At 32.6% G+C, this 20,360-nt stretch overlaps 5 protein-coding genes across 11 annotated transcripts; 2 read left to right on the top strand and 3 right to left on the bottom strand.

Annotated features, from left to right (window-relative positions):
- Positions 1-2,885: 2,885 nt before the first annotated feature.
- LOC143354426 (uncharacterized) lies at positions 2,886-9,052 on the bottom strand. Of its 5 annotated transcripts, XM_076788522.1 has the most exons (13): positions 8,442-8,591; positions 8,055-8,283; positions 7,579-7,811; positions 7,331-7,498; positions 7,063-7,254; positions 6,605-6,933; positions 6,282-6,523; positions 6,022-6,202; positions 5,716-5,953; positions 5,262-5,402; positions 5,059-5,178; positions 4,827-4,982; positions 2,886-4,325 (listed from the first exon to the last, which is right to left on the bottom strand). In XM_076788522.1, exons 3-13 carry the CDS (start codon positions 7,798-7,800, stop codon positions 4,089-4,091), a joined length of 2,226 nt encoding a protein of 741 aa, XP_076644637.1. In that variant the 5' UTR covers positions 7,801-7,811; positions 8,055-8,283; positions 8,442-8,591; the 3' UTR covers positions 2,886-4,088. The 5 variants fall into 5 exon arrangements, with proteins under 5 accessions (XP_076644637.1, XP_076644623.1, XP_076644656.1 ...); XM_076788508.1 differs by lacking the exons at positions 8,055-8,283; positions 8,442-8,591 and adding an exon at positions 8,846-9,052; XM_076788541.1 differs by lacking the exons at positions 8,055-8,283; positions 8,442-8,591 and adding an exon at positions 8,788-8,810.
- Positions 9,036-13,495, top strand: LOC143354452 (glycerol kinase 3). Of its 3 annotated transcripts, none has more exons than XM_076788554.1 (11): positions 9,036-9,154; positions 10,550-10,686; positions 10,974-11,232; positions 11,309-11,526; positions 11,602-11,814; positions 11,887-11,997; positions 12,066-12,322; positions 12,431-12,636; positions 12,879-13,016; positions 13,081-13,158; positions 13,252-13,495. In XM_076788554.1, the coding sequence occupies exons 2-11, from the start codon at positions 10,606-10,608 to the stop codon at positions 13,347-13,349; spliced, it is 1,659 nt and encodes a 552-aa protein (XP_076644669.1). In that variant the 5' UTR covers positions 9,036-9,154; positions 10,550-10,605; the 3' UTR covers positions 13,350-13,495. The 3 variants fall into 3 exon arrangements, 2 of the variants coding, with proteins under 2 accessions (XP_076644669.1, XP_076644679.1); XM_076788564.1 differs by lacking the exon at positions 9,036-9,154 and adding an exon at positions 9,581-9,945; XR_013082334.1 differs by lacking the exons at positions 9,036-9,154; positions 13,252-13,495 and having other exon boundaries at positions 10,127-10,686; positions 12,875-13,016.
- A 133-nt stretch (positions 13,496-13,628) lies between these two features.
- Positions 13,629-15,817, bottom strand: LOC143354477 (testis-specific serine/threonine-protein kinase 3). Its single transcript, XM_076788608.1, has 6 exons — positions 15,110-15,817; positions 14,837-15,006; positions 14,604-14,753; positions 14,159-14,432; positions 13,855-14,034; positions 13,629-13,772 (listed from the first exon to the last, which is right to left on the bottom strand). Exons 1-6 carry the CDS (start codon positions 15,257-15,259, stop codon positions 13,629-13,631), a joined length of 1,068 nt encoding a protein of 355 aa, XP_076644723.1. The 5' UTR covers positions 15,260-15,817.
- Positions 15,818-15,845: 28 nt separating this feature from the next.
- Tsu (40S ribosomal protein S12 homolog tsunagi) lies at positions 15,846-17,127 on the top strand. Its single transcript, XM_076788595.1, has 4 exons — positions 15,846-15,981; positions 16,145-16,291; positions 16,506-16,767; positions 16,854-17,127. Exons 1-4 carry the CDS (start codon positions 15,921-15,923, stop codon positions 16,882-16,884), a joined length of 501 nt encoding a protein of 166 aa, XP_076644710.1. The 5' UTR covers positions 15,846-15,920; the 3' UTR covers positions 16,885-17,127.
- Rpt5 (26S proteasome regulatory subunit Rpt5) lies at positions 16,860-19,361 on the bottom strand. The gene is made up of 3 exons (XM_076788582.1): positions 19,146-19,361; positions 17,603-18,736; positions 16,860-17,525 (listed from the first exon to the last, which is right to left on the bottom strand). The coding sequence occupies exons 1-3, from the start codon at positions 19,185-19,187 to the stop codon at positions 17,415-17,417; spliced, it is 1,287 nt and encodes a 428-aa protein (XP_076644697.1). The 5' UTR covers positions 19,188-19,361; the 3' UTR covers positions 16,860-17,414.
- Between the last annotated feature and the right edge of the window lie 999 nt (positions 19,362-20,360).

Raw genomic sequence — 20,360 nt, 5'->3', positions numbered from 1 at the left:
CGGCACCCAACACCGGCGACAAACAAATCTCGCAGAGTTTCGCTCATTCTCGATGCGATACTTGAAAATCACGGTTCTCTGATATAGTGTATATGTCTGTATACATGCATATGCACGATTGCGTACCGTGCATACGTTCCGCGGAATAAACCGAAAAAAGTCAAGGAACTTTTGGTTACAGCAATCACGAAAACATGAAACTGCAAACCACTATTCATATTTATATCCAATCTTAAGTTATATCTACGAAATAATAAAATTAAACTCTCAAAATACTTTTGACGACTTCAAAGCTTCTATCCATTTAAAATTCAAAAATTCTTTTTACATACAATTTTTTAACCTACACCAAAAGATCGATATTAATCTTCTTATTGGAGTTCATAGAAATAGCTGATAATTTGAACTGGCTACTGAAATATCAAAATTTCCGTCAAACGTTTATAACTCTGGCTCCAAATAGACTCAAGCTCCGCCATCTGAGGATTATTTCTAAGTTTAAGTAGACAGTAAATTTGTATGCAAAAGAAAAATTGTTTACATCAATCGCAAGGATCAGAGACCGAATAAAAATTTCTTTTTTTCAACAGCTTTAATATTCCGAGAGCAATCTGTCTACTCATTTTTATCATAATTGCACAACATCCACAGTATACCATTATAATAAGTAAGAACTGAGTTCTATATTTATTTTATAATCAAACTAATGTGATTCCAATGAATTCAATATTGACTACGGGAATAATATATTTTAATTTAATTGCTCTGAACCAAATTTCAATGGAACGAAATTTTCGATTTATTATAATTGAAACCGTTAAAACATGTTTGAGTTCCCGAATTAATGGTATGCATTTCGTATTTAAAACAGAAGGGGGGTGACCGAATAAAAATTCGTAGTAGAACGTATTCGCGAAATACAAATCGCGGTGAACAATTATAAATAATGTATGATACTGTTACTTTTACGGTATAATGGAGTCTGAAGTTCCGGGCGAGAATCATTAAAGATTCATTTTGGACTCGGCTCTTAATCAGCGTGGAATGCTGCAATAATACATACATTTGCATGCGGTGTGTGTACGTGAGAGAAAGGAGGAAACTACGAGAGAAAGATTCAAGCCAGGAAAACAGGGAAGGCACCACGTGTGCAGAACCTCAAAGAATGACTTTGAAACACGTGTGAAATAGGTACAGGTAGAATAATGTTAAAAAAATATGCAATGAATAATAACGTAAATATGGTTCTGCTATTAATATTTAAAATTAATTTTGCAATTTTAACGAAGCCTCCATCTAGCGAATTATTTAAAGTCAGAAACAATTCGTGATCGTTTTTTTTTCTGGTAGCCGACTATTATAATCTTTTCAGATTTGTAAATAATATTTAATGAAGGTCTCTGCAAAGAATATAAATTTATAAAAGAAATGACGATTGTAACGATCAGATAAATTGTGTACATCAACTAATTGTGTGTAAAAAATACGTAAAAATTTATTCTAACACCTACGATCACGTGGAGTGTTTAAAAAATGGGCCCAAAGTAGACTCAAATCTCGCCATCCAAGGGTCAAATAAATGATATTGTAATCGTAAATATTTGAAGAAAGTTAATTTTCTTTCAACTTCAATTTGTTAACACGTTTAGAATGAGAACATTCTGTTCAAAGTATAATTGTTTGAACGTTCATTTTATGCGTTTACTCAAATTTGATGGAACATTGAAGACACGCCGAAATCGCGGCTCACTAACAACGCAATTCAATTAGACTGCCGATTAATTAATGTGAGAAGCGTCATGCATTCCTGTATTTGAGTTCAAGACGACTGAAGGGAGAATTCCTAAGCGTCTTATGCATATAAATGATCTTTCTAAGAATCGAACATTTCTCATATACACTTTTTAAAATATTATTTCACTTTGGATTAGTTATTTACCATTATCACGATACTAGACATATTTATATTACAAAATACGTATGCATCTTAGAATTATATCTAAATACACAATATGTATTTTTTATGTGAAATATGAAAATCTATTTCACACAGGATTATGCATTTAAAAAAATATGACGATTTAAATATCGCTACTATCAAACATGCAGTTACATGTTCAAATATTCAATATCTCTTTAATGTGTAAACTCTTCCATCAATTATCGAACAATCTGCCTTAATATTAATAAAAGAATGAAACGTATCTAGTATATCAAACGCGTGTAAGATCATTTTATTTTATGTGATAAACTATTAAGCCTCCATTCTTTAAAAAAAAATCAAGTGTTCCCATACGCTATTGTACGTGAATCTTGAAAGACGAAACTGGATAAAGAGATATTAGGGCACGAATCTTCGACACGGGAACCGGTGGATTCGAATATTATTCACACTCAATTTAACTTATTGAGAGCGACTAGAAGCTGTTTGATGGCTCGGACTACAATAGCGTAACAATTAATCGCTGAATGGATTATCTCAGTGCTCCGTAATATCCTGTCATTTATCAAAACCAAGAGGCCGACGATTTTACAATACAGACTGCTTTGAGTTATTGAAAATATCAGGCTTTTAATTTACCACATTGTCCCTTTAGTAATGTATGATTCAATTTTATACTATCAAATTCTCTAAAAATTCACATTTGCAGTTGTTCGTTCCAACGTATCCTACTTCTTATGCCATTCAGCAACTGTTGAAAAAGCATTACTTGATCTTTTTCCATTTGTTTTATTGCCAATTCGAGTAAATGAACGCAGATTTAGAAAATTGATCAAAATTATGCGAATAAAAACATGAAGAAGCCTCTGTAAAAGAAAGTTATGTGCATATGGTAAACTATAATAATGTTTTAAAATTTTAAAAAGGAAGATAAGAAAACGAATAACGCTTAAGAACATTATTTTATTTATTTGTACGTATTTTTATTTTTATTGTTACAAAGAGCTTTACATAACTGACAATGTGGAGAAATCGGAGTATAATACAGCGACATTTTCTCTTTCCCATAGTAAGTATTAATTTCGAATTTTAGTTATACGACATTACTCATAAACAAAATTGGTAATCAGTAAACTCTAAACGATAAGGATAATACTAAACGAACTCCTAACCAGAATTTTTATGTGATGTTTAACGATTTAAGTTAATTTTAAACTACTTTTAGTACAAGCATTGCAATGTAAAAAATTAAAAATATACTTCACAAATTTTATGTTTATAAAGTTGTTAATGGAGGCATTTGTAAAATTTGTTAGCTAAACTTCATCGATGCTTATGCTCCCATTTTAACCAAATCGGTAATATGATTTATGTTAAATGCATAAATAATTTATTAACTTATTACGTTCGGCGAACTACAATTCGTTGACAGAAAGGTCATTCAAAGCGTTGAAATTTGCTAATTTGCTTTGAAATTAACTATGACCTCACACGCTAACTCGTCTCGCAATTACTTAGCAAACTCTATAAAATATCGAAAACCGGGAAATGTAAACGCAAAGGCGTAAAGTGTTTTTACAATTGAATTGTGTACTAATTACAATTAAAATTATACTACTGACTTGCTGCACCGTAAACAATTATATAAAATGTCTTACTAAAGTTCACAACTCAGAATACTTCCTTTTACGAGTTACTTACGTAGATTTTTATATATAACCAAGATACCACTAAAAGCAAACGCAGTAAGTTATTCGCTTTTATCATTACTCTGATAAAGACGACTCGAACATTTTTTTCCCCCAGATAAAACATAGAAAAATATTCGGAGTGGTAAAATCAAGTGGGAATTCTGTAAAACACATGTTAAGTTTCTTGCCTGTAACTTAATCGTGTAGTTTGTTTCATAGAAGTACATAGTTATCTCATCAAAATTACAAGAACATATTTAAATATAAAAACTACCGTATAAGATTGTAATTAAGTTCGACTCGTGCCATTTGAATCATGACACTTGCATACTGTATAAGGCAAAATTCATCCATTCCTCTCACTTACATTGTTATACGCTCGTTTATATCGATTTTACATTATCATTAGAGGACTATTAACAGACGATCCCCTGACAAGCAAACTACAAAAATGTTCATGTATTTTGTACTAGACTTAGCCAACTTCGACCTTCTGCTGTGACTGATGTTGGGAATCGAATCTGTACTAATCGAACCGCATTCTTGTCGTCCTCTCCCATATCTTTGTACTCTGAGGTAGTTGGTACAACTATTGTTTCTCCATCTTCGCTTTCGTTATAATTGTACACTTCTTCTACTTGCTCTGTATCTTCCTCTTTACACTCAATTCCCTCATTTTCGACAAAAGTCATCTGAAATGTGCAGGTAAATCGTAAACCACTGTAACTTCGTTTCAGTATAGTTACCTTTTTAAGCGTTGACTATGATTCAACGATATAAAGACAGTCACATAATTGATGGCAACACTCTGTCAGAATAACTTTTTTATAAATGGTCCGAACGACTTCAATTTTTCTGCCAAGGTAGAAGCATTAGCTTACTAAATGACGTGTAATGAAAAATGGTAAAAGTTGCATTTTACAATTTTTTTTATTTGAACGTAACGAAAATTTTTAAAATGTGCTGGCTAAATTCATATAAGTTATATACATGCTGAAAATTTCATTGGTCAATTGGTTTGTGAGTTATAAACAATTCTTCTAGTTTGGCAGAAAAACTGGTCGCTTGGTCAATTTATAAAAAAAATTAATCTGATTTAAAGTATATGTCATCAATTCTGTGACGAACTGTAAACTTAAAGAATCCATAGAAATTTCCGTGGGCACGGAACGTATTAAATCAATAGCATTTACCTCTCCATCAACAAGATGACCTACTTCTTCGTCCGCAACATTTTCTTCCGCAGAAATGTTTAATACGTCTTCTTCATTATATATTTGATCTTCATTCTGTTGTTGTATGATAACATGATCTTTTAACTCAGTCACATACAGTTCAGCCTCTTCCAACTGAAATGCGAGGAAAATATTTAACTCGGCACATTGTGATCAACGGCTTCCAAAAACATGAAGTGCATATAATTACCTGATCATTTTCAGGTTCGTCCATTAGTAGCTCAACATCACCTTCAGGGATTGTTATCACTTGGTCGTCTTCAGTAGTGAGCCGTGGTTGATTAACCACAATAGTATCGTTTAGATGGCCCTGAGGAAGCACAATGAACATCAGCATTAACGTCGTCCCATAAGTATACAGATTTATTGTCACAACGTAGCGCATTAACTCACCTGAGTTTGCATGTGAGCATACAACAAGGGTTTTCTCATGAAGCCCATACCGCATACTAGACACTCGTACGGCTTCTTATCACTGTGTATGAATCGATGCGCGTTCCTATTATCTCTGCTATTAAATGCTTTACCACAAACCTAAAATTCCACAATGTCACATTAAAGAATGTTATTATGTTAACACTTTACATACCAGAAACTCATTAATAAGTCTTTAGTGGCTGTACTATGTCTGAAAAGATTACAAAATCATAATAACGAATTCGTTAGGTAGATGGTGAACTAATAAAATACTAAGTTAAATTCTAGGGAGAAAACGAAATATAAAAAGCAAGTAATAAATTTATGGCTTCAGAGTTGCACAGCATTGTAGAGGATTAAAAACTATTAAGTCGTTGCCAGTAGGTAAAACATTAATTATACTCAACTACATAATTTTCGGAAAACGGACCTCACATAGGTATGGTTTCTCTCCCGTATGTATGCGCATATGCTTTTTAAAGTGTTCGGGGTATACGAACGTCGCCGTACAAACTTCACATTTGTACGGTCTTTCACCAGTATGCGCTGCTTTTATGTGATAGTCCAACAATCTTCGTCGTTTGAATCCCTTTCCACAATCGTCACATTTGTATCTCTTGTCGTTGTAGTGCGTTGCACGTTTATGAGATTGCAAATTTGACCTTTGACTAAAGAATTATGGTAATGTGTGTTTAAAACTTCTTCGTATTTGTAGTCGATAAGTCTATGAACATACCTAAATGTAGCCCCGCAAAATTCGCATTGGTACGGTTTCTCTCCAGTGTGTGTCCTTTCATGATCTCTTATTTCAGCTTTGCGAGCAAACGCTTTACCACACATTCTACATATGTAAGGCTTGTAGCCTGTGTGCACTATATTGTGCACCTCTAAATTGTGTGGCGAGCCAAAAGCCTTTCCTATAAATTTAACATGTTTATAATTAAACAGAAAAGCCGATGCAGAAGAAGAAGTAAGAAACAATTCAATAAGACATACCACATTGGTGACAAATGTACTCTTTTACACCGTTGTGAGTTCTTTCATGCTGATTAAGATTTTGCTGACTTAAAAATGATTTATTACATTGTGAACATTCGTAAGGACGTGGTCGAATTTCGTGCGTTTTTACGTGTGCTTTGTACGTATATTTGGAAGCAAAATCTTTGCCACAATTCTCGCACACATATGGTCGCACACCAGTGTGAGTGTTGATGTGCTCTTCCAACAAGTTTTTAGAACTACAAAAAAAAACAAAAAAATATGCTGTAATAATGATGAAATATTTCGAATGCAATCTAGAAAATATCCTTGATGTGTACCTGTATCTTTTACCACAAGTTTCGCACGGCCAAGACTTCACTTGTGGATAATGTATCCGTTTATGAATCCTGAACAAACGCAAATTACTAAATATTCTATTGCATATTTCACATTGAAAATCACCATCTTCCTTGGCAACGTGATCATCAAGATGAAGAGATAGTTCGGTTCTCTTCTTGAAATCATCTCCGCATATATCACAAATATATAAACGAGTTTCATGCACACTTTTCATGTGTGCAATTATAGATTTTGCATCTCCAACGGCTTTGTCTTCTTCATTTGTACACAACAAACAAGTATATGTAGAACCATCTCTACTTATAATCTGAGAAAAGATAAATAATTTTGGACAACTGTTCAAAGAAATTAACGCACATAATTAATAATTTCTAAAGGTGTGCGAGAATTCCAAAATTTTCGATAACCTTCTTGCACACCTCTAATAATTTCTTACTTGTTCCTGGGTAGCATCAAGTTTTGATGGAATTTTTGATCGTTTCATCCTTTTCTTTTCTTCGGAATTACTTGTCTCAGGCATTGGTTCAATGTTAAGTATAATTTCTGCTTCGCAAGGAGGTTCCTCCTCTTCTTCCTCCTCTTCTAATCTTTCTTCCTCTCCTTCTATCTCTTCCATTTCTTGTTCATCCTATAAATGAATTGTATATTAAAAGAGTATAATAGAAGATCTTTAAACATAACTTTGTTGTCTAACTAATATTTACTTTCTCTGTATATTTTAGTTCCGTGTCTTGACTCTCTGTATTTTCTATATAATCATGGTCGTTATAGTCTTCTTCATTTCGCATGTCAGATACTTTCTGTACAGTTCTTTTATAGTTATTGAACAGTTCTAATTTCACTTCTGTTAGTCTACTTTCCAATTCGTCAACCTAAAAGTATGATTGGTCTCGTAACCTTATATCTACTACGATGTCACTATTAAGAATAGTACTTTTGCAATTTTATTCACCTCATTAAATAATTTGTAGCATTTTTTACATACAACAAGGGAGTGTACATTTTCTTCATTAAGATCTGTTTCTAGAACAGCACAAATGATATCTACAAGTGGTTTCTCCGACGATGTAAAGGCGTTTTCATTAAAGATACGTATGCTATTCCTAGTAGACACACCAACTTTACTGTTACATATTAAACAGTGGGTGCTATCTTTCTCAGAATCAGCCGTCATCGTTTAGGCAACTGCAAGAAAAATATATTATAATAGAATAAATATAATATAAATTATTATTATTCTGTGATTGTCAAGACAAAACTACATAAGTCACGTGTTTCTATGTTTAGCATTTTAAGCATCAATTTGTTATCATTATCAGGTAAAGTACAATACAAATGTACATATCAGTAATCATCGGATACAAATTTCACAAATAAGTTTTCTGAAAGTTAGTGTAATTAAATACATATCAATTGAGTAACACATACAACATTAATTCTACTGCAACAGAAATATGAGACATGAACATTTTTGTTCTTTTTCCATATAATGGATCAGTTAAACCGAAATCTTTAGACTTATGATTATTTGCATGAAATAAATTTTGGACTTCCGTTTTATTGCATTTCTATTTTGAAAACAAATAATTGTGTTGATGCATAATTTGTCTTTTCAGAACATAAATACTTTCTCCTGTGCTCCAATTAAAGGAATAATCTGAAATTTTAAAAAAATGTGACTTATTCTGTTCTGTCCTATAGCTCTACATAGAATAGCATGCAGTATTATACACGAGTTGATAAAAGGTGTAAATAATTAAAAGTAGCGTTAAAGATTAAAAGACTATGTAAAATTAAACGCGCATTCACTTGTACCATTAGCCTGTAAAAGAACGGCGGCTGTGATACTCGGCATCTTGCGGAATGTTTCGTGACTTTCATCATAGCATGGTACGAATTAGAATCGAAGTGTATACGAAATTTCGAGTTTCGGAATGGTCTCTTCTTATGTAACATCGTGTACCGTCGAACAATAACGTATTCGTCGATACACTCTGCGAAACAAAGAAACAATAAATAATGCGGCCAGGCGTCCAACGGACAATGTTCGACGCGGTATGCAACGAAGCATTCCGTTTTTCGTCGGTGTCGACAAGTAACCGCTAAAATCCAATAACCCTAACAATAACGTGCCCGATGCCACGGTAAACAAAATATTTGCCTGTGTTCGTCGTCAAAATGAAGCATTATAATAAACGTAAAAAGTTGCCAGCACTGACTTGAAATTTTCGTTTCTCTGTTCGAACGATTGGCAGCGAGCGAAACGGCAGACGGATCTTGATGCCAACGCCATTTAGGTCCTCATGATAGGTAGGGATGTTGGTCGTGAAGAAAAGCACTACGAAAATCACGCAACGAAATCGTTGCCACTTTTTCGAATCCGAACGGGAATTTGATGTTGCCCTCGGCTTCAGGTGGAGGCACACGATTGCGTATGCAACGCGTTGAATGCCCTCTATCGGATCTTTTCTACGCAGCCATATTTTACACGGAAATTTTCAGCCTTCCTGAATTATGCGCAGAACTGGGTAACATTTTCGAGAAAAAAACATTTCAAATAGTATTTTAAATAATCATTGTTCTATAATTCAAATAAAATACTATTTTAAATAAACAGTAAAATTTCCGGAAATCAAATATTTTTCATTTTAATCATCTAAATCATATAAGATAGAATATTTTCATTTTAACAATTTAAAACAAAATAAACTATTTCTTAACGATGAAAATAGATTGAAGAAACAGGTAATATTAAAATGCAAGAAAACTATGTTCTGGAACGCGATTTTCTCAAAAACGGGGTGTGAAAGAAAAAAAATGATTTCACATTTTCGATTTATTTTCTCAATGTATCTTACATATCATTAATATGCGCATTTCGCAGTCATATTAGAATTTTTATTGGTCACATAAATGCATATAGGACGTGTCTTCCGAAGCATGATCAAATTCAGTTATTTGTGTTTAAAGACAACAATTATTCGTACGATAAAACTTATTTATTTGAATTAAATTATTATTCAATTTAAAAATGACAATCCAAATGCTCTTAAATACTTCCCAATACAGTATAAATTGCTTTATTTTTACTCATTACGTCAACTTGCACACAAATGAATTGTTATTAATAGGATAATGAGTATCTAATCTCGCAGAAGGTAACATAAAAGTATTTTATCTCATTTTATCAGACCGCTTCCATGAACCAATCAAAACATTTCATTTATATTTTCATTTTTCGTTTGAATCGACCTCCAAATTGCAACGTAGTTTGCGAAGTAGTTTATTCATGTAATCGCCGCCAATTTTTAAAAGAACGGTACGGTAAAGTGTGTTATGTACATATGCATATTTACTTAGTCGCGTAGCATATATATATGTAAAATATCACATTTCTCTAATCATTTGTAATTTGTTTTAACAGTTATAAATTTCTCGTGTAACCTTAATGTTTATACAATTCTTCATTAATTACAATTATTGACTTTAATTTGTTAATATCTATAATATAGCCTAATAGATTTTTGTACTTCGCACCATCACAAAAAAATGCCTGTTAACTTGATCTTACATTGAAAAAAACAATAACGGTAATCGATGAAGAATTGAAATACGAAATACGAAAAAAAACATGGAATTTTGCAATATTCAATCAACTAATACTTAATATTACACGACCTAATTGTAAATGAGAACTGTGAGATTCTGTCATGGTGGGCGATGCATGGAAATTCTTGCTACTCATCGAGAAGACGATCGATGAGAAACAGCCAGCAACGTGCGCGCGATCTAACACTTATTTTTGTAGGATGATTTCTATAGTTACCTAACCTTTTAACAACATATGTATTGCTTTGTGCCTCTCACTACTAATTTCACATTCATGGTTGCGTTGTTTCATAATTTGAATTGTCCGTTGACAGTGGATGGAAACAAAAACGCGTGACTGTTGGCATCCGTTCGATCAACTCTTAATGAGATGAACAAAAATGAGTCTACAAGTAGATATGGACCCCTCGTCGGTGCAATTGATGAAGGGACAAGTAGCGCTAGATTTTTGGTAATAAAATTTCATTCATTTCTTACAATGAGATTTCTTTGTCCTATATAAATTAAATAAAGTTTTTTATAATAACATGCACGCATAAATGTACAATGCAATTTTTCGGTTAAAAAATAAAAGCCTATTTTTACTGAAAACAGTTAATAAAAGATAATCTATTGAAATTTAATAATTTTCTGAATTACAAATTATACTACTTATAACTTTTCGTATATAGAAAGATATAATTATAAGTTTTTATGTTGCTAATCAAAAGAATTCAAATATTAATTTGAACATTTCAGGTGTTCGCCGCGAATACAGCAGAGGTGTTAACTTATCATCAAGTTGCCATATCCCAGTCATGTCCAAAAGAAGGATGGGTTGAACAAGATCCTATAGAAATCCTGAAGGCAGTTAAGGAATGTCTCTATCAAACTGTATTTAATTTAAGACAACTTACCATAGATCCCAGCGATATAGTTGCAGTCGGTATAACAAACCAAAGAGAAACCACAGTTGTATGGGATTCTGTTACAGGAGAACCATTATACAATGCTATAGGTTGTATATCAGAATTAAACTTCAATTTACCTATAGTCATAACACTAATTAAACAAAATATTCAACTATTTTACAGTATGGATGGACATGAGAACAACTTCAATAGTAGATGACATATTAAAAAAGATACACAACCAAAACAAAGATTATCTGAAACCACTTTGTGGTCTGCCAATTAGTCCTTATTTCAGTGCTTTAAAGTTAAAGTGGTTGTTACAGAATGTACCTCGCATTCAAAAAGCATTAGAAAAAAAACGATGCATGTTTGGCACAATTGATTCCTGGCTGATTTGGGTAAATTCATTGGATTCATTTATTGACACCTAATTCTTTTGTAAGATATTGTTAACAAACTTTTATTGCTCGTAGAACTTAACTGGAGGCTCAGACTTTGGTGTACATGCTACTGATGTTACTAATGCTTCAAGAACAATGTTAATGAACATCACAACTTTAAAATGGGATCCAACTTTGTTATCATTTTTCGATATACCTTTAGAAATTCTACCAGAGATCCGTAGCTCATCCGAAATCTATGGTTACATTCAGGATGAAATCTTGGCTGGTGTTCCAATATCAGGGGTACAGACTTCTAATTAAAAATAGGTAATAATATCTGTATAATATCAGAAATAATAAATGCATATATTTTAGTGCTTAGGCGATCAACAAGCAGCACTTGTAGGTCAAATGTGTCTACAAAAGGGTCAAGCAAAAAGCACTTACGGCACTGGCTGTTTTCTTTTGTATAATACTGGAACTGCTGTAAGATCAGTTTTAATATTCATGGATAACTTCTCTTATACGTAAAGTACCAAAAATAAATTTTTAAGATTGTAGATTCATCTCACGGCTTGTTGACAACAGTGGCTTACCAATTAGGACCACAGGCTGCTCCTATATATGCTCTTGAAGGATCGGTGGCAATAGCTGGTGCCGTTATCCAATGGTTGACAGATAATCTTGGAATTCTGTCAGATGTGAAAGAATCTGAAACTCTAGTTGAACAAATTCCTACTGATAATCGTATTACATTTGTGCCTGCATTTGCTGGATTATATGCTCCATATTGGAGAAAAGATGCAAGAAGGTAAATAGAATATGAATACAGCAATTTAATTGATTCATTGTATGGTGATAAAAAAACCCTTAAATTATATTACTATCACATATCTTTTGCAAAGTATTGTCATTTCAGTGTTATATGTGGAATTACAGAGGACACGAATAGTACTCATATTGTGAAAGCAGCATTGCAAGCTGTATCATTTCAGACGAAAGATATTTTAGAAGCTATGAGAGAAGACACGGGATTAACTTTGTCGAAATTGTTAGTAGATGGTGCAATGACGAATAATAACTTATTAATGCAAATGCAAGCTGACATTTGTGGAATGCCAGTTGGTAAGAGAACTGTTGTGCATCGACAGTCGAGGACAAAATTAAGTGGGTACTCTTTAAAAAAATCTTAAAAAAAACTCGAATCGTTTTGTCCAATATTAAAAAAGTTATTAGTTGTTAAAAGGTGTCCACTTAATTTTGTCCCCGACTGTACATGTTAGTGAAGATTTATTTATTTCTTTATTTATATATATATATAAATAAATAAATAAATATGTTATTAAATCAACATATTTACAAGAAAGTCAGGCCATTAATGTGTGAGACTACTGCACTTGGAGTTGCAATAGCTGCTGGAAGTGCAGAAGGCATACGTAAATGGGACGTGAAAATTGATGCAGCTGTACCAAGTGATATCTTTCTACCCTCGATAACAGAAAATGGTGAGTTCGTTAAATCCCCTTGCTTTCATTCGGTACTTAAAAAGCACTGTAATATTGGATACAGAACGGGACATATTATATGTACAATGGAAAAAGGCTATCGATCGGAGCTTAGGTTGGGAACCAATGACAAATACCAATGGTAAACATATCATAACAATTGTATAACGATAAAAGTAATTGTGGAAATGTAATTTAATCAATTGCTTTAAACAGCGGTATCATTTATTTTCAGATGACACAAAGAGTATTCATAAGGCAACTGCTCCCGGTATTTTTATGATAAGTACAATAATTTTACTTATGGTTGCTAAGTATCATGCTATGTTGTGATTTGACGAGTACAGTACTATATACTGTATTTTTCTCAGATAATGCATTTAGGCAGGTCCTGTTTGCTATAAAATCTTGAAACAGATTGTTGTGTAATATAATTATACTTGTCAGTATACTTTGTATAGTAGTAATATAAGTGCAGAGAACAAACTGAAAAAGCATAAAAATAAAGGTGCCATAATATTGTGATAATTATTGTGCAAAATTAAATACCGACAACCAAGAGAATGATATTTAGCGGTAACAGAAGTGTCCAATTTAGTTTGCGGGCCTAATCTAGGTGTTTCGATTTGTGTTATTTAAATCAGGTTGCTGAGTTTCGATGACTGGAGCTCTTGTATCAGCTGTATTTTTACTTATTCTTTCATTCTCTACGATCTCTACTACTTTATTTGCTGTCGTATCTGCATTCGAAACGCCCTAATTTATAAAATTTACCGGTAAGTGTTTGAAATGTCGACCAGCAGATGAGATCATAAATAGTATTGATATAAATCATTACCATAACAGTATCAGTAGTAGATGTTTGAGCTGTGACGTGGGCTGCAGCAAGCCAGGCGTCATTTCTTATATTATCAATGCGTAATCGTGTTCGTTCTGATACAAGAATACGAGAAATAAGGGAACGACAAGGTTGGGACACTGCTGGCGTTTTTGGAAATGAAACTTTACTTTGTACTTGCTATATTAAGAAATGAAGGAATTATTAGAACAAAAAATTTATTTTAAAAAATACCATCGTCATACGAAAGAAAATGTTAGATGGCACGATCTTATAGAGCTTTTTTTTTAATGTACCTGGGTACCTTTAGAAGTTGGCTATAATTTGTGTCGTCGAACGGAAGTCGACCATAAACCATTGCATATAGTACTACACCCATGGACCATACATCGGATAATTGAGGTAAATACGGGATTCCTTTTAATATTTCAGGTGAAGCGTAAGCATAACTTCCGCAAAACGTTTCGCTCAATGGAGAAATTCCATTTCTTGGTACCATTTGTCCTCGTGCAAATCCGAAATCGGATAATTTGATGTTAAAACTACTATCCATTAAAAGATTCTCGCATTTTACATCTCTAAATGAAATTAAATAATTATAATTTTATAAGAGTATTATACATTAAATGCGAAAGAACAAAATACTTTATGAAATATCTTAACATTGTTCCAAAAAAATAGGTACGTTTTAACCATTTCAAAAACTTTCAGTATAGGATTTCTTCAAAATTTTATTATTTATTTTTTACCTATGCACTATACCACGTCCGTGGCAATAATCAATCGCTTCCAACAATTGCCGAAACCATCTACGACTACGCAGTTCGTCAATGTATGTATCTCGTTTTATTATGTCCAGCAAGCTACCATTTTTAGCATATTCCATAATAATGTATACACTAAATGTAAATAATTAATAGTCAGTCGATAGTCATATGTAACAAAGTCTCTGATACATTTATGTGTATAAAAGAAAACTAACCGATGAGTTGTTTCAATTGCTTGTAAAAAACGAATTAAATTCGGGTGCTTCAAACCTTTAACTACTTCAATCTCTCGCGGCAAAAATTTTCTCAAATATTCGCCGGGCGCTTGAAATTTTGAAATGATTTTTACCGCTACTTGACAAGCATGTCGATCAGATTTCGCAACCTTCAGATTACATATTTAAATGACAATTTGGTTCTCTTAATTATGTCGCAATAGTATCATAATCGTTCATTTTTATTAAATAGTTTATTATAGGATAACGTACTTTCACAGTAGCATAAGAACCGGCACCTATCGTTTTTCCAAGACAATAACCATGTGATTCAAGAACAGTTAATTTCTTCCCTTTTTCTTCATCATTCTCATCATTGTCGTGTACTGGAGATTTATTATTTGTTACTGAAGCAGTTGCCATTTAAATGTTCTTAGTTGGTCAAATGACTATAACGGCATTTTTGTAAACGTGTTTTTAATAATTTTTATTTTATTTCAGATATGTTTGTTGCCGACATTTTACTTTTTAATTTAGGTGTTCGAAAGAAATTTATTAAAGAGTAGTTATATTAGTTGCATGATGAATGTTTGGTTGTATGCTTATGATTGAAATTTGACTTGGTGCTCTTTAGGAAGCATCGAGAGATCGATTGTGAACACGTGAAATACGATCCATTATTGGCCTTATAAATAATTTTACATATTTATAAGCATGAAAAGAACATATTTAAATACTTCATAAATACATGTAACATGTAGCAAGTATATTAGCATACAATTAGAATATATAACGGTGAATTGAATATTATAAGAAAGTTCCACAGTTTATTTAAATTTACATATATATAAAATAGCTCGATTATTTGTTCGTTATCGATACTACTACTATCTACATGAAAATCAATACTAATTTTATGTATAAATCAATTTCTAATTTATACCACATTTATACACATAAATGTCCAACTATCTAACACGTAATCAATGGTTGTAATGAATGCTTTCAGTATTTCGTGGTAAACACTGGTAAACACGGTCTTTTGTCAAGTGTTAACAGTTATTGAAACGAAAGAACAGTAATTATGGCAGATGTTTTAGATATTGATAATGCGGAAGAGTTCGAAGTTGATGATGAAGGCGATCGTAAGTTTATATCCTTTATTTTCATTTTGCATTCAAGCATTTATTTTGTACACATAACCTCTTTCGGCGTATTGTCAGTTTTGTTCCGGCGTATTTAAAATATATTTTATTATGCCGTGGTAATAGTTTTTGTTTATTTAACATGTCTATGTGTTATTTTCAGAGGGAATTGCCCGTTTGAAAGAAAAAGCGAAAAGAAGGAAAGGTAGAGGACACGGTGCGGAATTAGTTTCCACTCGTGACGATGTTGGTCATTATGAGTCAATGAACATTGTTGAGGAGGATGATGATGAACCAGGCCCACAAAGATGTAAGATATACATTTAAAAAGTTGTATTCTAGAGTAATATTTTTATAATATAATTTTGAACTGAAATTCAACTTTATACAAAGTAAATTTTATTAGTTACACAGTAATGTAAACCTTAACTTTTCAGTTCTTATTTCATTAAATAAATTACTGTAAACTTGAAAGAATTGTGGTGAGACATTTTATAGTTACAAAATACATTTCTATGTTGTAGCTGTTGAAGGCTGGATTTTGTTTATAAACTCAGTACACGAAGAAGCACAAGAAGATGATATCCAAGACAAATTTTCTGAATTTGGTCAAATTAAAAATTTACATTTGAACTTGGATAGAAGGACAGGATTTTTAAAGGGATACGCACTGGTAGAGTACGAGACATTCAAAGAAGCACAAGCAGCAAAGGATGCATTAAACGGGACAGAAATTTTAGGACAACCTATTTCTGTTGATTGGTGTTTCGTGAAAGGACCAAAGAAGTAAAACAGTGTTTACTTTTTAATTTACATGCAATGTAATGTATGTTTTCTATAAATTACTAATATATTTGCCTACTCTTTTTCAGGATAAAGAAAAGAAGTCATAGGAGACGATGAAAGTAAAACAATTATTACTAAATGAAAAATTTATTTTCACTACGTATAACTATTTCACATAATCATTCTTTTGTTGTAACCTATGAAGTATAAAAAATCAGATGTTGTAAATAGTATAATTTACAACGAAACCTGACCATACTTTACAAAAATTTGTTCATTTCAAAACTTTCTAGAAAGAAAGACTTTAGATTTCAATATGTTTGTAACAGTAAAACATGTAATAAACTATGTAATTTTCAATCGTTCTTTATTAATATAGGTCTTTTTATTAAAGTTATTAACACTATATAAAATAAAATAGAAACGGAACATTGATGAATGTAATAAAGCACTCTGTGCGTAATAAAAAAATATTTTTCATTTTTCATTCAGCATATATTTAGATTATACATGATATATTTATATTATTCTAATTACTTAACAACATCGTACAGTCATTTTATGTATGAAATTTTTGCGGTTTTATAACCTCTGAATTTATTTATTATGGAAAGTATCTCATTGAATAAGTTACTAAACCAATTATATTAAGCATAATAATTGAGATTAGCTTTCTTCTTTGCTTGAACTTCATTAATAGCTTCCATTAAATCCTCGTGTGTAACTGCAGTTGCATTACGCCTCAATGCTATCATACCCTGTAGAAAAGAAAAGATATGAAACGAAATGTTAACATACTGAATTCACGACAGTTCAACGTTTCTATATTACGTACCGCTTCTACGCAAACAGCTTTACATTGGGCACCGTTAAAATCGTCAGTAGATCGCGACAATTCTTCAAAATTCACATCTGGAGACATGTTCATTTTTCTGGAATGAATCTGCATTATACGTGCCCTGGCATCTTCATTGGGATGGGGGAATTCTATTTTTCTGTCCAAACGACCAGATCTCAGCAAAGCTGGATCTAAGATATCTACTCGGTTTGTAGCTGCTATCACTTTAATGTTTGTGTTTGAACTGAATCCATCCAATTGATTCAACAGCTCCAACATAGTACGCTGTACTTCTCTGTCGCCAGCCTTTTCAGAATCAAATCTCTTTGTACCGATTGCATCCAATTCATCAATGAAAATAATTGCTGGTGCTTTTTCTTTTGCAAGTGAGAATGCATCTCTTACTAATTTCGCACCATCTCCAATGAACATTTGAACCAGTTGTGGACCAGCCAGCTTCAGAAAAGTGGATTTTGTTTGTGCAGCGCAAGCTCTTGCCAATAAAGTCTTTCCAGTTCCCGGTGGTCCATATAAAAGTACACCTTTGGGGGGCTGAATGCCAAGTGTCTCAAATTTTGCTTTGTGTGTCATTGGTAAGACAACAGCTTCTATCAATTCTTGAATCTGTTTGTCCAAACCACCAATGTCAGAATACTGTTCTGTTGGCCTTTCATCTACTTCCATAGCTTTGACTCTTGCATCGTATTCAGCGGGTAATGTTTCCAGCACTAAATAACTGTCTTTATTGACTCCCACCAAATCACCTGGTCTTAAAGCTTCAGCATCAACCAAACCTATTACAGGTAGAAAATATGTTTGTCTAGTAGAGGTTTTGATAACTGCACATTTCCCCTTCCGTTGTGCATCCAAGTCTACCACTGCCCCATCCTCTTCTCCCATATCCTGGGGATCCACATCCAATAGCTCTATTACATTGGACACCAGGTAAGGTAATGTCTTATTTACTTTGATTTTTTCAGTATTCTCTTTAATTTTCTCATTTTGTGCTTGCAGTTCATGCGAAATGCGCATGACCTCACTTTTCATAATTTTTATTTCATTGTCCAGCAAACGTGTGCGAGACACAATTTCATCGACAGACATTCGCGAAACGTCTGCCAGAAGAAACTCCTAGAAAAAATTAGATTTCTAAATTCTAATATCATGTTACTATAAATACATGTCATGAAATGTTAAATTCTTTTTTGTATTGAATAGTCCTGTTATTGTTATTACAAATGTTCATACTATAATTTGTAGATTACCATTTTCTACAAACGATTTTTAGTGTCCACAAATAATTGTTTCAACAAATTATGTGTATATTGTTGTTTGGTGAGTCGATTGATATATATGCAAATTTTAATGTATGTTATTAAAATATTTAAATGAGAAAGTGGTAGAAACGTTTTTGAGCATAATATTTTTAATTAAATGTAAAAATATATGTAATATGTAAAATTATATTTGTTCCGCGTCCATTTATATCTGCTTGTCATTCCAACGTAACCTCTTTGAAACAAATTTATATACTTTTTACCTGTCCATCTTCCCAAATAGATTTATCCTCAAGGATAGTCATTTGTCTTAACAAATGCAATAACTCGACAATATGAAATTTAGTATACTTTCTGTGTCGTTTTCTTATTCTGAATTCTGTTTAGGATATGCTCATCGAACCACTGAAATGAGATCTCCCTCATACGCAGCAATATTCCATGATGTATGATGCACAGTATCGTAACACAGATGGTTCATTTCCACGACGCGAAGAAAGTTCGCCTTTATTCCCCTCGTGCGGAAGAATATCGTTATTGATGCTGAAGTTGAACCATCTTCGTGTAGTTTGTAACCACAGGTAAAAATAGCTGCTTGTTGTTTCTATGGGCACAGAATACAATAGTGTCCACGTAAGTTTCACAGGTTTGGACTTTTAACACAGAGGATTTGTGACACTTATCTGAGCAGGGTATAATTCCAGGAATTACCGTCTCATTTTTCTTCTGGTCGTTTGCCTCTGATTGATTTGGGAGGTAGAGTGAGAAAATTTATTTAATATAGTGGCCGGTATGATGTAACGACATAATACAGTCGATGGAATCTTAAAGAAATTTTTTCCCTGTTAGGATGTTAAAGAAACATATAAAGTTTAAGATTCAAGTTACGCTGCGGAAGCCATTATGACTGAAAAGTTTCCTGCAGTTAACAGCCAATTGATTTCGAATCAATGTTTTAGAAATTATTTTATTATATGATACAATAGTAAATACGTGCGCTTATATTACCTTATCTTTCGTTTTCAATAGCGATTGCCGCGTCATTGCAGCTAACATAAGAGATATAAATTGTTAGAAATTCAGGGGATATAAGTGTATTACAGTACTTTCAGGATCGATGTCGGATTTAAAAATGTACAATGAAGTCACCATTTTTTATACGGATATCATTTTTAACAATTTTTTTTAAACTATAGATGTTTAGTATATATTATTGGGCATATATTTAGTATATATTATTAGTCAGATATTTAGCCATTTTCTGTCGCCGGTATGTGTCATTTTTGGCCACAGACTTGTATCATTTCCTATTCATTTTCGAAGAGAAAAATTATGAACTATAAGAACACCTTCGATTATTCCGAGTGTCTTCTTACCTTTGAATTTGAATAATATTCAATCACGAACCCCATACAGCAAACCATATGATTCTTAATTTAATGGCCGACTTTCGATATTGTGCATAAGTACACTCCGCG

This window comes from Halictus rubicundus, chromosome 1 (assembly GCF_050948215.1).
Source record: "Halictus rubicundus isolate RS-2024b chromosome 1, iyHalRubi1_principal, whole genome shotgun sequence".
NCBI lineage: Eukaryota > Metazoa > Arthropoda > Insecta > Hymenoptera > Halictidae > Halictus > Halictus rubicundus.
This window is presented reverse-complemented; position numbering and strand designations above follow the sequence as displayed.

What these genes read in the sequence shown, in the direction of transcription:
- LOC143354426 (XM_076788508.1), bottom strand. Translation starts at nt 7,800, where the DNA reads ATGACGGCTGATTCTGAGAAAGATAGCACCCACTGTTTAATATGTAAC. An exon ending in AACTAAAATATACAGAGAAA is followed by an intron (nt 7,255 to 7,330) that starts GTAAATATTAGT and finishes ATTCATTTATAG; the next exon opens with GATGAACAAGAAATGGAAGA. An exon ending in TTTTGCGGGGCTACATTTAG is followed by an intron (nt 5,954 to 6,021) that starts GTATGTTCATAG and finishes ATAATTCTTTAG; the next exon opens with TCAAAGGTCAAATTTGCAAT.
- LOC143354452 (XM_076788554.1), top strand. Translation starts at nt 10,606, where the DNA reads ATGAACAAAAATGAGTCTACAAGTAGATATGGACCCCTCGTCGGTGCA. An exon ending in CTGGTGTTCCAATATCAGGG is followed by an intron (nt 11,815 to 11,886) that starts GTACAGACTTCT and finishes CATATATTTTAG; the next exon opens with TGCTTAGGCGATCAACAAGC. An exon ending in ACCCTCGATAACAGAAAATG is followed by an intron (nt 13,017 to 13,080) that starts GTGAGTTCGTTA and finishes TATTGGATACAG; the next exon opens with AACGGGACATATTATATGTA.
- LOC143354477 (XM_076788608.1), bottom strand. Translation starts at nt 15,259, where the DNA reads ATGGCAACTGCTTCAGTAACAAATAATAAATCTCCAGTACACGACAAT. An exon ending in ATTATAGCCAACTTCTAAAG is followed by an intron (nt 14,035 to 14,158) that starts GTACCCAGGTAC and finishes TTCTTAATATAG; the next exon opens with CAAGTACAAAGTAAAGTTTC. An exon ending in CTACTACTGATACTGTTATG is followed by an intron (nt 13,773 to 13,854) that starts GTAATGATTTAT and finishes TTTATAAATTAG; the next exon opens with GGCGTTTCGAATGCAGATAC.
- Tsu (XM_076788595.1), top strand. Translation starts at nt 15,921, where the DNA reads ATGGCAGATGTTTTAGATATTGATAATGCGGAAGAGTTCGAAGTTGAT. An exon ending in AGTTGATGATGAAGGCGATC is followed by an intron (nt 15,982 to 16,144) that starts GTAAGTTTATAT and finishes TGTTATTTTCAG; the next exon opens with AGGGAATTGCCCGTTTGAAA. An exon ending in TTCGTGAAAGGACCAAAGAA is followed by an intron (nt 16,768 to 16,853) that starts GTAAAACAGTGT and finishes ACTCTTTTTCAG; the next exon opens with GATAAAGAAAAGAAGTCATA.
- Rpt5 (XM_076788582.1), bottom strand. Translation starts at nt 19,187, where the DNA reads ATGACTATCCTTGAGGATAAATCTATTTGGGAAGATGGACAG. An exon ending in CTATTTGGGAAGATGGACAG is followed by an intron (nt 18,737 to 19,145) that starts GTAAAAAGTATA and finishes AATTTTTTCTAG; the next exon opens with GAGTTTCTTCTGGCAGACGT. An exon ending in AAGCTGTTTGCGTAGAAGCG is followed by an intron (nt 17,526 to 17,602) that starts GTACGTAATATA and finishes TCTTTTCTACAG; the next exon opens with GGTATGATAGCATTGAGGCG.